A 15,097-nucleotide genomic window follows, 5' to 3' on the forward strand; every position below is an offset into this window, starting at 1 on the left:
TTAAATTACATGAACTAATAAGTATTTTAAATCTTTCTGTTTTAATTTCCAATAAGGTAAATATCAACAGATATTTTCTGTATAAACAAAATCTCTTTAGTGTCTCAGTGATTTTTAAGAGTGTAATGGAGACCTGGTACCAAAAAGTTCAAAAGCTACTGTTCTAGGGTATGTATCCTGAAGTAGGGTTGCTGGGTCACATTTTCAGTTTTACTAGATGTTGCCAAATTGCTCTCCAAAGTGGCTCAAGCAGAACTTTAAAAAATCTGTATATAGTTAGGCTTTTTCTCAGGCAAATCTCAAATTTTAAAGAATCACAGAATTATTATTAAACTGGTCCAGTGCTACAACAGATTTGATCTATGAAATGTTGATTCAATATCTTTTCTAAACAGTAGTGAGAAATGCAGGGTAATATTTATTTTTAATGCATTCAGAGGAAGTTTTTCTTGGTCACTGAAAATAGTGTTGCAGACTGTCAACATTAAATGTATCGGAAAATTTATTTTTGTTTGGTGCCTCATGGGAGGTAGAAAATGTACAAGTTATGCAAATAAACTTTTTTCTTTTTCTTTTTTTTTTTTTTACCATCAGGGGAATTTCATTGTTCTTAAATAATACCTTCTGCAATTTTTGTTAAAACCTAAGCCATGTTCCACTGACACCCAATTTGTAAAAAAAAAAAAAAAATCCTAAGGCATCTAGCATTAAAAAAAAATTCAAAGGCTGTTAGTTTATAGGTCACTAAGTGACCAAGGTTATTTAGTGTTGTTATGTGATTGTAGAATATTTAAAATGTTCAAGCGTAGCTGATCTAAAACTTTAACTGCACTAAAGTTTGGAGATAAAATGTGAGTAAACGTAAAAAACTGAATTTTACAGTTGAAAGGCCAAGATGCAATGATACTAATTGGCTGTTTCTTACGATGGTTTTGCATGTAGTGATTTGCACATTCTGTTCTAATAAAATGAAATGTGACCACCGTCACTTGTTACCTGTTATTTATGGTGGAGAGCTTTCTGTAATCAAGTGTAAATCTAGGTGAGATTTCATGTGGCTGCTTGGCCATGGCAGAGCACGCATTGGTGCACTCAGGGAAATGGATGGGATAGGTTAGAAACTGAAACATACCACAATTCAGGAGACATGTCTGAGCAGTAATAGTACTATTGATGCAACATGAATCACTAGAACAAATGGCAATTGTTTTTTATGTGTTGTGAGGAGATTATCCAGCTCCTGGTGACGCTGAGGGAACTGTGTCTTCAGTTATGTTAATAACCAGACTCCCAGCAGATCATGGTCTCTAAAATTGTTAATGCAGGTGTGAATATGTTTGACAAAAAGAATCAAGCAGTTTTTCTCTGGGCGTGTGTAATTTGGTTGAGGTTTTATTCTGGGTAGCTGTAATGTCCAACATCCAACAAATGTTTGTTAAATGCCTGCTGTGTGCCAGGGTGTGTGCTGGAGGCGTGGAACATAGCAGTGAGCCCCACAAGCTCCATCCCAAAGGAGCTCCAGATTAGAAAGAAGAATGGAAAATTAACCAGGCAATTATAATGCAGAGGGAGAAGTGTTTCCATAGGGACAAGTACAGGGAGTGGTGAGATCCCAGAGGAGTTCATTCATTCATTCATTCAATTGATCATTTATTCAACATGTTTATGGAGCAGCTACAGTGCCTGGGCATTGTGCCAGGAACAGAGAGAACAATGGCAGAAAGAGAGACACAGTCTCTGCCCTCATGTTGCACTCAGTCCAGTAGAGGAGAAAGACAGGTAGACAGATAATTACAGCATGCTGATATTATGAGAAGAGAACATCTAAGAGGGCACCAGAGCCAAATTTGGAGTAGTGAGGAAAGGATCTAAGCAGAGATGGCAGGGATCAGAAGGTGGGGAAGAATGTTCCAGACAGAGGGGAGAGGACTCTGCATATCCATAAGGGCAAGAGAGACCACAGACAAGGTCATTTTAAATGGCCAGAACAAAAATATGGGCACAGTGGAAGTTGCAAGGAGGTGAGGAAAGAGAAGGTTGGCAAGATATAACTGGTGACCAGATCTGGACAAATCTTGTAACCCATATTAAGAAATCTGGGCTCTTTCTGAGGATAATGTGTAAAGAAGAACTTTAAGCAAGGGGATAAAGTGGTCAGGTGTTCATGTTAGAAAACCACTGGCTGCCATGTAGAAAGGGGATTGGAAAGTGAGATGCCAGAGGCAGGAGATCAGTTGGGAGGCTACTGAAGTTCTCTTGGCAAGTGCTGGTAACACCTGACCCAGGAGTGGCGATGGAGACATGTGGACTGATTGGAGAGCTCTTTGAGGGGCGCAATCAGTAGGAGGCAGGGAACATTGGAAAGGACTCCAGACAGTATGCTAGTTTCTGACTTCAGCAACAAAGAAGATAGCAGAGCCTGTGGGGGTAGGTAATTAGTTCCTTTCACTTTATATTGAACTTGAGGGGTCTGGGGGAGAGTCATATGGAGATGTCCTGGAGGCCACTCGGTCTGGAACTAAGGAGAGAGCTCAGCTGGAGTCTGCGATTTGGAAGTCATCAGAATAGAGGGGCTCTGAGTCCATGGGCATTGGTGAGCTCACTCATGAGTGTTTGGAGCAAGATGAGGGCAGGGATGGGGAGAGAATCAGAGGAAGACCAACATTAAAGAGATGTTTCAGAGAGAGGGGCTCACAAACCAGACTGAGAAGGACAGACAGGCAGGAGAGCCAGGAGAAGTCCCAGAAAGCAAGGAGGAGTTAACATTTATCTGGTATTTGCTTTTAACTTTCATCGTACTGTGTTTCCCCCAAAATAAGACCTAACCGGAAAATAAGCCCTAGCATGAATTTTCAGGATGACATCCCCTGAACATAAGCCCTGATGCATCTTTTGGAGCAAAAATTAATATAAGACCCAGTCTTATTTTCGGGGAAACACATTAGATGATGAAGACTTACAGAAAATTTATAAGAGGAAAGCATACACATGAAACACTTCTATCCATTAGCTTACTTTCTATAATTTGGGGAAATAGTTTCTTTCTTTGGTTCGTGGAATCCCAGAGTTCCATAAGGCCATAGTCAGAGAACCAGTGGCCTAAAATAAGGAGGTACTGACAGAAAGCTAAAAGTCTCCCAGGAATCTAGAAAGAGAGAACTGGTCTGGCATCAGTTGAGAGCTGAAGCTTGATATGGCAGGAACACACTTTCCATCTCTTGAGGAGGAGCTCAGTCCAAGAATCACTCCCAGGCTTTTCCACTGTTCATTGTGATCTCCCAAAAGCTTGCTCATTAGCTGGATTTCTCAGGCAACGCTTAGAAATCAGCATCTTGTGAGTCTGGTTAGAAAGTGTCAAGCTCCGGCAGGCACACTGGCCCCGGTGGTTGGAGCGCCGTGCTCCTAACGTCAAGGCCACAGGTTTGATTCCCACATGGGCCAGTGAGCTGCGCCCTCTACAGCTAAGACTGTGAACAACGGCTCTCCCTAGAGCTGGGCTGCCGTGATCAGCTAGAGGTTGGCGTGGGCTGCCACAGGCTACGGTGAGCTGCCCACCAGCTGCCTCAGCTGCGGGGAGCGCAAGGCTCATAATGCAGCATGGGCCAGGGAGCCAGGGAGCTGTGTCCTACACAACTAGACTGAGAAACAACGGCTTGAACCAGAGTAGCGTTGGGGGAAGGCGGGGGTGGGGTGGGGGGGAGGCAGAAGAAGAGGGGAAAATGTGTCAAGCTCTAGGGCTCTAGCAGATTAACTTGAAAGAACAGATGAGCTTCAGGAACCTACAGAGCTGACATGGGTCTCAGTAACCACACTAGGGCACTTATTTAATAGGACAGAGGCGCACTTTCCTGGCATCTTACTAGCTGCAGCTCACCACACTAGAGTTTCCGCCTCCCAGACCGTGGGAACCATGATCTGGAAGGAAGGGTCTAGGCGCTGTTTGCATAGAACTTTACATAAGGGAGGAAGCAGTAATGGAAGAGGGAGGTAAGCCCCCTGAACTCTCATCTTGCATCTGCCATTAAGTTGCCCTTTTCTTTCCTGTTCCCCATGACTTTTCCTGGGGAAAACGACTTTTCCTATAGCCCAATACACATATTGCAATATGACACCTCTACGCGTAACTTCTGTCCTTTGGTCCAGAAGGTAACTTCTGTCTTCTGTTGTTTGGGTGCAAACAGGAAGCACAGGAAGAAACCTGGGTGAGAACTTGAATCCCTATGGTCATTCTGGCCAACGTCATAGAGAGGCACTGGGGTTTGAGGTGTGAGTTGGGGAGGAGGGTTCACAAGAACAACAAGCAAGCCCCACCCTGGAATAAAGCACAAGGCTGACACGGTGACTTTCGCGCAAGAGCAGTCAGCTGTAACTACCACCCCGTAGATGCTCAATGCAGGAAGTGGGTGAGGCTAGCTGGGAAAAGACCATATATGTGCTCTGTGGGGACCGTGCTGGATGATGGGAGCCTGGGAGGCTCCCACAATTAAGCACCAAGCTTTAAGGTCACTTAGAACCACACAAACAAAGGAAGGAAAGGGGGTAGAGTGTGGAGAACAGCGTGGTTTCTCACGGATGGGAGCCACGGAGCCCAGTGGTCCTCCCGGTGGAAACTTGCTCAACGGAAGCGCAAGGCCTGAATCCTCTCGCCTTCAGGGCTGAGCGTCGCATCTTTTGTGTGGCTCCAATCATTTGATGGTTGACGCTTCTTTATCTCAGGTTCAGGAAGTGCTTATCTTCCAGAGCCTTATAACATTACCACTGGCGTTCCAGACCGGGCACCTGTAGAAGTTCAACCATTCTTGATAGTTTTAAAATAAGTTGTGTGAACCCTCTTCAGCTTGCCAAAAAGAAGAAACGGTGGTTTCAAAATGATGGTTTTCCATTTCCGCAGGGATTTCCACATCGTCATAGTCACATTCGGGCTCAATGTAGCTCGGGATGGAAACTGTCTTCTTATTTTTATCTTTATTTACCAATGAGTACATCGCTGTTGGCTCACTCGGGGTTTCCTGTGGGGCTAGAATACACAAATAGGTTCTTAACATGCAGTGCTCTTCTGTGTTAATATATTTTTGACCAAATGGCTCAGCATGGTTTTCATGGGTTTTGGTGATCCTCCCACTTCTTGGGGGACCAGATCCCCATTTTACAAAGTAAACAGGCACAGACACGACACAGTCTCAGGATCACCCAAGTGACTAAATGGCAAATGTTGGTCAGACGTCATGACTCCCATGTCCCTTTGCCTGACTGCACTGCAGTGGGAACCATGAAACAGAAACTCAGACCAGGAATTGACTAGAGCGAGTAGCCAAGTGAATAGTGTTGTGTCTGTAGATCCTAACTCCCCACAAGGAAGTGATGCAAACCATATTTCCTTTTTGGTACACTCCTCACAATGACTTACACCATTTTGCAGAACTCTTGCTAATTGTTCATGAGTAAATCTCTCTGCTAAGAAGGAAGGGGACAGTGGGGTTTTCAAAAAGTGGAATTAGTGGAGAATGAGTACATAGCAAAAGGACTGAAGTGGCGAGGGGAAGGCTGATAAAACAGCTCAGCTCTACCTTTCATGGAGATGGGAACTACCTCTCCCACAATCTCATCTTTTCCTAAGAAAACCTGAAAAACCGCTGCCATTTCATTTCCTGCAGAGCTTTGCAGTTAGACAGATCTGAGTTCATGTTCAGACTTCAGCAGTCACTAGCTGTGTGACCATGGGTAAATCACTTAACTTCTCTGTGCCTCAGTGTCCTCATCTGTCAGAAGCTACTGTACCTGCCTCATAGAGTAGTTGAGAAGATTAAATGAGCTAATGCCTGTAAAGTGCCTAGCGTGGGGCCTGACACACAGTGCGTGCTGAATAAACGTTAGCTATTATTATTATTTATCCATTCCACCAAAACATTTGGATTGATTATCTAAGCTCCAGGCACTGTTCTTAGTAGTGGGTAAACAGTGGTGAACAAGACAAGAAAGGTTCCTATTTCTTGGAGTTTATGATCTAGTGGAGGAGATAGATAAATAAACAAATGAATAATAACTAAATAAGATCATTTTGATAATTGCCATAAGTTTCATAATGAAAATGAGCAGGATTGCTCTAGATAGAGTGCCCAGGAATGGCCTCTCTGAGGTGGTAGGTAACATTTGAGCTGACACCTGAAGGATGAGGTAAGACCAGTTATGTGAAGAGCTTAAGGAAAAACGTTCTAGTCAAGGGAACCAGGCAGAGTTTTTCTGATAGGAAGTGTGAGAGGCCCAGAGACACCCTCCAGTTCCTTTTTACCCATATTCCAAGCTGGGATTTGAATATGAATTTATTCATTGAATATCGGGAGCATTGGTACTTACTCTGCCCCTTTTAAAAGTGTTCATCTCTTTTAAACAGGTTGCTTCCAGCTTCAAACCCTAGTGTTACAGACTGAATGTTTGTGGCCCCCCAAAATTCGTATGTTGAAGCCCTAACCCCCAGTGTGGCTGTATTTAGAGATGGGGGCTGTGAGGAAGTAATGAAGGCTCAGCAAGGCCACAAGGATGGGGCCCTGTCCCATAGGATTCGTGTCCGTATGAAGAGACACCAGAGAGCCCTTCCCGCTTTGTGAGGACACAGCAGGAAGGCAGCCATCTGCAAGCCAGGAAGACAGACCTCACCAGAAACCAAATCGGCTGGCACCTTGATCTTGGATTTCTAGTCTCCAAAACTGTGAGAAAATAAGATGCTGTTGTTTAAACTACGCTGTCTATAGTATTCTGTTATGGGCAACCTAAGCCAACTAAGACACTTAGATAAATCTGTTATCCTACCCTGAACGAGACTGCTATCAGCAAAATATACTTACAGGCATCTTGTTGAAAAAGCAAGCCCCTGGGTGGCAGAGGTGGTAATTGAACTGGTGATTCATTGTGAATATTCCTGGAGAGAAATCAACAGGAGTCAGTGTTTGGTTTTGACCATGCCCACTGCCGGTGGAGTTAAAAGAAAACGTCAAGGAAAGTGAACAGGGTTGAACATTCGAAGCATAGTCTCTAAAACCTGGAAGCATTGCCTTGCCTTTCTAGGTCTCACACCCCATTTATAACTGGCACTCTAAAGAAACCACTTCCTCTAGCCCAGAGAACAGCAGGACTTGAGGGAAGGGAGTTGAAGCACTATAGTTTAGAGCATGGAGCATCCCTTCCTGGGCTCACCTGAGCTGGCGGAGCAGGAAAGATAAGCATAAGCTGTATTTTGATTTGCAAAACAGACATACTGCTGAAGGTAACTGTATACGTACCATGTGGCAGCAGTTCCACTACTGGGCATATACCCTACCGGAACGCTTGTAGATGCTCACCAAAAGACATGTTCTAGAATGTTCATAGCAGCGCTATTCACAACAGCCCCAAACTGGACTCTATCCAAATACCCACCAGTAGTAGCATGGATAAATTCATCATGGTATATTCCCACAGTGGAATACTCTATAGCAATGAGAATGAACAGTCTATAACCACAGACAATGAATCTCACAAAAAACATTAAGCCAAAGAAGCCACACGCCAAAAAATACATACTGTATAACCCCATTTATATAAAGCATAAAAACAAGAAAAAAACACGAACTCATACTGTTTCCGAGAGTGGTTATCCTTGGGGTGTAAGCGCTGAAAGGGAACGTAAGATGTTGAGGTAGGTGCTGGTAATTTTGTTTCTTGATCTGGCTGCCAGCTACCTGGGTGTGTTCTGTTTGTGGCTATTCGTTGAGTTGTACTCTTACCATGTGCACTTTTATGTATTTCATATTCTATTTCAATAAGAAGTTTCAACAAAACGATTCCAAACCAGCCTTCTTAGCTAGACACCCATCCCCTTATAAGTCCTCTGATTTCCAAACTGGTACTAGATTCTTCTGAGGCAAATTTTGGCCTCCTCTATGGGATTAAGTCCCCCTGGGAATGCATAAGCATTTTTAGGTTGTTGGGGTGAGTGGAGAAGGGGACACGTGGCAAGAGCTCCATCAGTGGCCTCTCTCCACCCCTCCGTGGCTCTTCCTAGGGGAGGAGGGAAATATTTCTGACTTCTAAATTTGGGGAAAATCCAGCTGTTCCTACTTTCTCTTCCAGAGCTGGCCTGACTGCAGAAAGCATATATTCTGCTTGGGTCTTTGCCACTCAAAGAAAGGGGCTGCCCTGTGGAGAAGACCAGAGACTCTCCAGGGCTGCCTGTGCAGGAAAGTTCACCTGGTATTGAATTAGGAAGCACACTTGCCCATGGAGAAGAGCTACATCCTGCAATGCCAGTTTCATTCTCAATAAAGGCACTATTTTGGTTACCTAGCTGACTGACACATTTGAACTGGTGGGGGGAAAAAGCCTATCATTTGCTCGATCCCTTGAACCCCAGGAAAAGTCCCATTAGAAAAGCATAGATTTCATTTCAGATAGTGTGTGCATTTCAGAAAAAGGACTGGCCCCTGACCAGCTCCTGGGAGATAACCTCTAAGCTTTTAGACTACCCTGCCTGGTAAGAGTGTCTTTGCGTACCTAGGGCCTTGGACGAGCCAGTTTATGCTAACAAGGTGATTGATGGAGAGTATCTGCTTGTGTTTGCCTGGGGTCTTGGGTCAGGCTGTAACAGTTTGGCTTCTGGAGGGGCTGGAGACTGAGTAGATAAAGTAGTCATGCCCACACTCTGTGCCCATATGACTGACCCCAATAAAAACCCTAGAAAGCAAGGCTCAGGTGAGCTTCTGGGGTTGGCCGTGCTTTGCACATGCTATTGCAGTTCACTGAGAATTAAGTGTTGTCCATGTGATTCCACTAGGAAAGGACAATTGGAAGCTTGTGCCTGGTCAATCCTGGACTCCCCCCATATGCCTTTTTCCTTCGCTGATTTTAATCTGTATCCTCTCACTATAATAACCCATAACCTTGGGTGTAATAGCTCTTCTGAGTCTTGTGAGTCCTTCTAGTGAATCATCCGGCCTAAAGGTGGTCTTGGGGACCCCCAACATGGATAGCAATGCTAAAGCCCCACAGATATCATAAAATACAAAAGTAAAGGTAATGGCATATTTTTGTTCAGCACAATTACTTTTAGAGGACTACACCTTTTATCCACCTCAAGAAAAGAAGGGTAGACCTCACCCTGAGTGGTGGGCCCTGAGCATAGAGCCCAACCTGCGACTTCTAGCGAACTAGACGAGGTAAAGGAGGACCTGGAGAGCAGAGAAAGCCGGATGGTGCCTGCACCTTCAAAGACCTGAGACCGCTCCTCTTAAAGTGGGGAGAGTTGGCAGACATGACATTTCACTGGCTGGTGGGCACTTAAGTCATACTAGCATCGCAGTGTAGGCACAAGAGTGGAAGTGAAGAGGCAGTTCTCAAAATTGAGAAGCAGAAGGATTTCCCCCTACTTACTCATACATCATTTCTTCATCTCTTGGCTTTTGTTTCAAGGGCTTGGCAATTTCCAGTTTCTTGCCTAAGGGGGGAAAAACACATATTCCTTAAGGAAGAATTAGCAAAAGCTCTGATTTTAGAGCTCAGAAATCCTCAAAACTCAAGTGAGTTCAGGATATTTGGAAGAAGAACCACCAGGAGGAAACAGACTTAGGGACACAGAGCTAATAAGTGATAGAGCTAGAATTGAACCCAGGCCATCTGATTACATAGCCTTTTTCTAGTTCAATGAAGGCAGGACCATGTGGGCTGTGTTTATTTTCTCACTGCCCAGTACTACACCTGGCACGTAGTTGGCTCTCAGAAATATTGGTCACATGAATAACCAAAAGCGTGGTTGGGAGGAAATGAGATAAAGAATGGGAAAAGCAGTTTGTAAATTGTGACGTGCTGGGTGTATAAGTTATTTTTAATTATAACCTGCTTGTTAATAGGAGTGGGTCAAGATAAAAGAGAATAGGAAAAGTTTTTATTCAGGGTCATATTTTTGTCCATAGCTGAGAATGAAAAGTTTTAAGAAAGCAAATGGATAGAGGACTATAGGGGCCAGACTATTTTAAATACGTTTTGTATTTGAAAAAAAAAAAAAATTACTGTCAAGGGTTAGAGGGGGGAAAAAAACATTGAACCGGGAGGCCAGCCGACCTGAGCTCTGGTCCCAACTCTGCCACCAACCCCTGTGAGACCTCAACCAAGGCCTCACCTTTCTCTGAATCTTAATTTTCCTATCTCTAAAAAGAGATCGAGAAGAATGACAAAAAGATTTCACTTCTGGTGCAGCCCGGACCTTCCAGCACTGGGGTGAGCAGGATTCTGAGGCTGTGTCCAGACGCAGCAGGAGGACGGTGCCTTGATCATAGCGGGAGGCCTGCTCAGGGTGCTCCAAGGGAAGGTGGCTGGACCTCTCAGTGTACTCACCATCCCCGGGTGTACTCCAGGCTTAGGCCATTATGTAAAGGGATAAGATCTCAAGAAAACACACCATTGAACCAAGGATTTAATGTTTCTGGAGATGAGTTGTCAAAATGGAAAACTCACTTGGAGAAAATCTAAAGTTAGTACTAATCACCAGGTAGCAGGTTATTTATATCTGAGGATGCCAGGAAACTCTGGCCAAGGTGAACATAAAACGAGAATTTGGAGTATGATCTTAGAGGAGGCAATCATGGTGGCCAAACAGCTTGATCGTGGATTGAGTGCATTTTTCACACCACAAGAGAGTTTTATTTAAACCACTGTATTAAGGCATGATTGGCATACAGAAACGCTGTACGCATTTCACGTATATAACTTGATGGGTTTGGTAGCATGATAGTTTTTGACATTGCATAGACTTGTGCTCTCTTTCCAGCCTCAGAGAGAAGATGCTGTGATTAGCAGCCACGTGGGAGAGAAAGCAGTGGAGCGCAGTGTGGCAGCGTGCCTTGAAACAGATTCTGCTCCCACCCATGCCCTTAGGGCTGGAAGAGTTCTTGGACTTCAGTTAACCTCCCTCCCTTCACCGTGCAGATGGGGAAACCTAGGCCCAGGGATACGAGTTAGTGGCAGGGCTTGAACTGAAATCCAGAATGCACGGACTTAATCCAAAGTTCAGCCCATATAGGCCCAGAATGAATCCTTTTGCTCTACAGGAGCCCTAATGCACTGGCAACCGCCCCTCTACTCCCTCCACCTGCCCGGGTGAGAAGGCCATTACCTCGTGTAAGCAGCCGCCTACAGACACAGTACAGGATGAGGCCCAGGATCATAGAGACAACAATCATGGCCACAGCTAAGATGATCCAGAAATTGGCCTTCCACCAACCCATCGCCGTGGATTCCTGAGGAGAATGGAGATAGAGGAGTGAGGCATGAGTGAAAGGTATCCTGGGGTTGCAGGGGTAGTTACCTGTCATGTTGTGTGAAGATGCATCTGCTTAACGATCAGGCAGACACTGTTCACAGTCAAACCCTGCTGGATAGTAACTCAGGTGAGTCACTATCTCTGAGCCTCAGCGTCCTCGTCTGCAATATGGGAGTGATACCATCTACTACTTCACAGGGGATTTGTGAGGATTAGAAATAAGATACGAATTTCCAGGTATGAAACAAATAAGTCATGGGGATGTAATGTACAGCATAGGGAATATAGTCAATAATATTGTAATAGCTTGGTACAGGGTCAGGCGGTTGCTAGATTTATCATGGTGATCACTTCTTTAGGCCTATAAATGGTGAATAACTACGGTGTACCCCTGAAACTGACATAATGTTGTCTGTTAGCTATATTTTTTAATAAAAAATTTTAAAAACAGATATCTGAACAAATTAGGTGCCAAACATTTAATTCAATTTTATTTACTTTTCAGCAGTTATATAAAGATGGAGATGTAGTTTTGCTGTCATCACATTGTTTCTCTGTCATTGTGATTTGAACTTAGAGTATGTTCATGTTATTTAAAGTTCTGTACTATTATCCATCATGTCCTTCATAATCTGTGCTATTTCCAATTTTCTGGTAATAAAAATGATTATGGTATTCATAGCCAAAGTATCTGTCCAATATTTACACCCAAGCATCATTAAATAATTCCAACTTATTAAAAAAAAAGGAATAAGATATGGATCGACTAGGTACTCTAGAAATGGAAGACATAATCCCTGCACTTTCTTACACTGTCAAACATTCAGTGTGGGGAGGGAATGCCATTTAAAGCAATAATTGACTGGAGTTGTTTTTAAATCATACGGGTAACATAGGCTTAATTCATAGCAGGGAGACAGAAGAAGTTTTTTTGTTTGTTTGTATTCTAGAAAAATACCTTGATGGGTCTTTTTGAGTGTGACATGGTCAGAAGGGGGAAGGTGAAGATGCAAAGAACACTGAGTTTGTCTGCGTGAGGAAAGTAATAGAAATTTGGGGCCTGAAAGCTGGCAGACTGCAGAGGCGAAAGTCTGGGGAGACGGCAGCAGCCGAGGGAGAGGTCAAGAGAGCAGATCTTAAATGTTCTCCCCACAAAAAAGAAATGGTAATTATGTGACACGATGAATGTGTTAACTAATACTACGGTGGTGATCATTTTGCAATATATAATTGTACCACATCAACACGTCAAGCAGCTTAAACTTACAGTGTCATATGTCAATTATATCTGAATAAAGTTTGGGGAACAAAGAAAAAAAATAAAGAAGAGAGAAGAAAGTTGGATCATCATAAGAAATTCACCACAGTGGAAAGTGACCAGTGTATTTTTAGGGCCATTATGTCTACTATTCATTCTTAAATTGTTGCCTAAATAACGCTGTGTTGTAATCTTCTGTTCCCATCAAATCTTCAATTAAATTGCACAACAAAAGCTTATATGAACAGAGCCTGGGGGAACATGACATGTGTGCAGTGGTTTTCCAAGCCAGGGATGACATACGGGCAAGTAGAAAGAAAAGCAGCTGCCAGGCTCCAGGTGACAGTGGGAAGCAGGGTGGACTTTAGGAGTAGCCTCCAGGAATTCAGGGAGATTCAAAGGAAGGGCTGGGCTCCCCTCATGCATGGAATGCATTTTGCCAGGTCATTTGATATTAAAGTAAAAAAACTATCCTTGAGGTCTGGGAGAGATCCTGAAATATCCTGTTTATGTGAGAATCAACTTCCTGTGTCACCATTTAGCCAATGGAAACCACCATGCATGTTGATATAGTGCATTTCTGACTCATGCTTTTGAGTAATATTAACAATGTCAACAGAGACCCAGGCAGGGGGCAGAGGCACAGGGGTAAAATTAGGCTGCTGCTAAAGCCATTATTACTACAAAGACCTTTTAGCTTGGCTTACTATTTTAAAATGTGCATTACTGGCACAGTGTCTTCATTTGTTAAGTTGTTATATTACGATTTGGATTTTCAGTTCCAAATTCCGTTTCTTTAGGGAAGATTTGGCTTAATCAAATGTAATGTTCTCTGGCTATTAATAAAGTTATGTGTGACAAAATCAATCATGTATAACCAGCACTCTTCTGTCCACATCATTCTGCAGCTTGCTTTTTTGCTCAAGGTTGTTTTTGTCATTTTTCCATGTTGGTAGATGTGCTGCGGATTTCCTCTTAAGAGAGCAAAGTGTCAGCTATCTGGGAGATCTTATCTGCTAGGCATGCAGTGGATAGAGGTTTTGTAGACCTCCCTATCAGGATACACAAAAGAAAGTAATAGAGGAAGAAGAACAAAGAGGAAAAGAAAAATCATGGAGACTGGAAACTTGGCTTTCAGTGGGGGCTGTGAAATTTGGTTTTCACCAGTAAGGTCAAAGGGCACTGAATTTAAGAAGCCACGACAAGCCATGATATATCAGAGGGCAGCCTCTTTGTTGAACAAATCTAAATTGGAATCTCATCTTCTTAGCTCTGGGAAACCAGATACACAGATGGATAAACAGATAGATAGAATTTCTTCCCTCCATTTTCTCTTTCTCTTTTTCCTTTTTCAAATGTGTGTCTCTTGGTTCTTTGTCTAATGTTCCTCTCCTATTTTCTATCTCTTTGTCTTTTTGTTTTACTCTTGAAGGATTTCTCCAATATAAACATCATTTTTAGAGCTATAGAAGTAACTTCCATGAAAAGCCATAGCTCAGATTCAAAGAAATTTCATCCTGATCAGATTCCTGGGGAAGAAAGAGGACATAGAATGATGTCAGAAAGTGAAAGTATGAGTCACTTTTCAGAACTACACAGAGTGATAGATATTTTGCACTTTTGTTCTTACAAATCGAGTGCATTTGATTTGCCATCAGAGGTTTTGAGTGTGTTCAGTGCACCAAGCTGTCCACAAGTGCTTTCTCATCTCTCACCTCATCTCATCCTCACCCCCACACCCTTTTCCAGACAGGAACTGAGACTGAGGTGAAATGACATGCCCAAGGTCACCCACATAGGAAGGAGGGTGGAATGCTTTCTCTTTGTCACAAGGCCTTCCTTTGTTGATATTAATCAGAGTCATCAACAAAAGGCCAAATGGGGTTCAGGATATCTTACTTTAGAAGGAGCATTGCTGTGGTAGTGATATGTGGTGTGAGAAGCCAAGGGATTCCCCAGAATGAAAGATCAGAGCCCACAGTTGCAAATAAGCATCCCAAGTTCCCCACATCCTGGGACCAGAGAAACAGTCTTCCCCATGGACTGCTGAGAGATGCCTTTTCTACAGAACCAAGAAGCACTTGTCTTTTTTGGGAGAGTGCTGCTGTGGGGGCGGCAAGAAAATCATATTTCATTCCCAGTTGGATGTCATGTCATTCCCAGGTTGGTTTCATGGCCAGGGTGCCACCAGGGAGCAGAGAGGAGCTCTGGGGAGTGATGGCAGAGAGTACAGCTGGGGGGCGGGGAAGGGGGGGGGTGAACATGCAATGGCTACATGATCAAGTTCAGGCCCTGGAAAGGTGTGCAAGCTGAATGCCACCCATGTTGGCAGGCCTGGAGCAGATACGATTGTGGAATGCAGGATGGCTGAGAGCTACTGAAGCATGGGGCAAAGAAGTGTTTGCATAAGAGGATGCTGGCTGTAGCTCGGTGATGTAACCGCGTCTCTCAAGGGCCCACAAGGGACCTCTCAAGGGCCAGAGTCTTCATCCAAACACCACAAACTAGCTCAGCAGGAATGGCCCACTGATGGGAGAGTTGCCTTGGAAAGC

At 43.7% G+C, this 15,097-nt stretch overlaps 1 protein-coding gene and 1 long non-coding RNA gene across 3 annotated transcripts in view; one reads left to right on the forward strand and one right to left on the reverse strand.

The window, feature by feature from the left end:
- Positions 1–1,637: 1,637 nt before the first annotated feature.
- The window catches only part of SCIMP (SLP adaptor and CSK interacting membrane protein), a 52,553-nt gene continuing 39,093 nt past the window's right edge, over positions 1,638–15,097 (reverse strand). The window contains exons 2-5 of one of the 2 annotated variants that reach the window (XM_019715122.3): positions 11,141–11,264; positions 9,403–9,466; positions 6,843–6,916; positions 1,638–5,017 (exon numbers count right to left, since the gene is read on the reverse strand). In XM_019715122.3, coding sequence (XP_019570681.3) covers positions 4,809–5,017; positions 6,843–6,916; positions 9,403–9,466; positions 11,141–11,264 — 471 coding nt within the window. In that variant the 3' untranslated portion in view covers positions 1,638–4,808. The remainder of the gene's footprint in view (positions 5,018–6,842; positions 6,917–9,402; positions 9,467–11,140; positions 11,265–15,097) is intronic. The other variant, XM_088801980.1, reaches the window with a different exon arrangement.
- On the forward strand, positions 6,574–8,316 carry LOC141569017 (uncharacterized). The gene is made up of 2 exons (XR_016022845.1): positions 6,574–6,706; positions 8,107–8,316. It is a non-coding gene; the product is annotated as an uncharacterized LOC141569017 (long non-coding RNA).

The sequence above is a fragment of the Rhinolophus sinicus genome, chromosome 12 (genome assembly GCF_057876585.1).
Source record: "Rhinolophus sinicus isolate RSI-liver-muscle chromosome 12, RSI-T2T, whole genome shotgun sequence".
Taxonomy (NCBI): domain Eukaryota; kingdom Metazoa; phylum Chordata; class Mammalia; order Chiroptera; family Rhinolophidae; genus Rhinolophus; species Rhinolophus sinicus.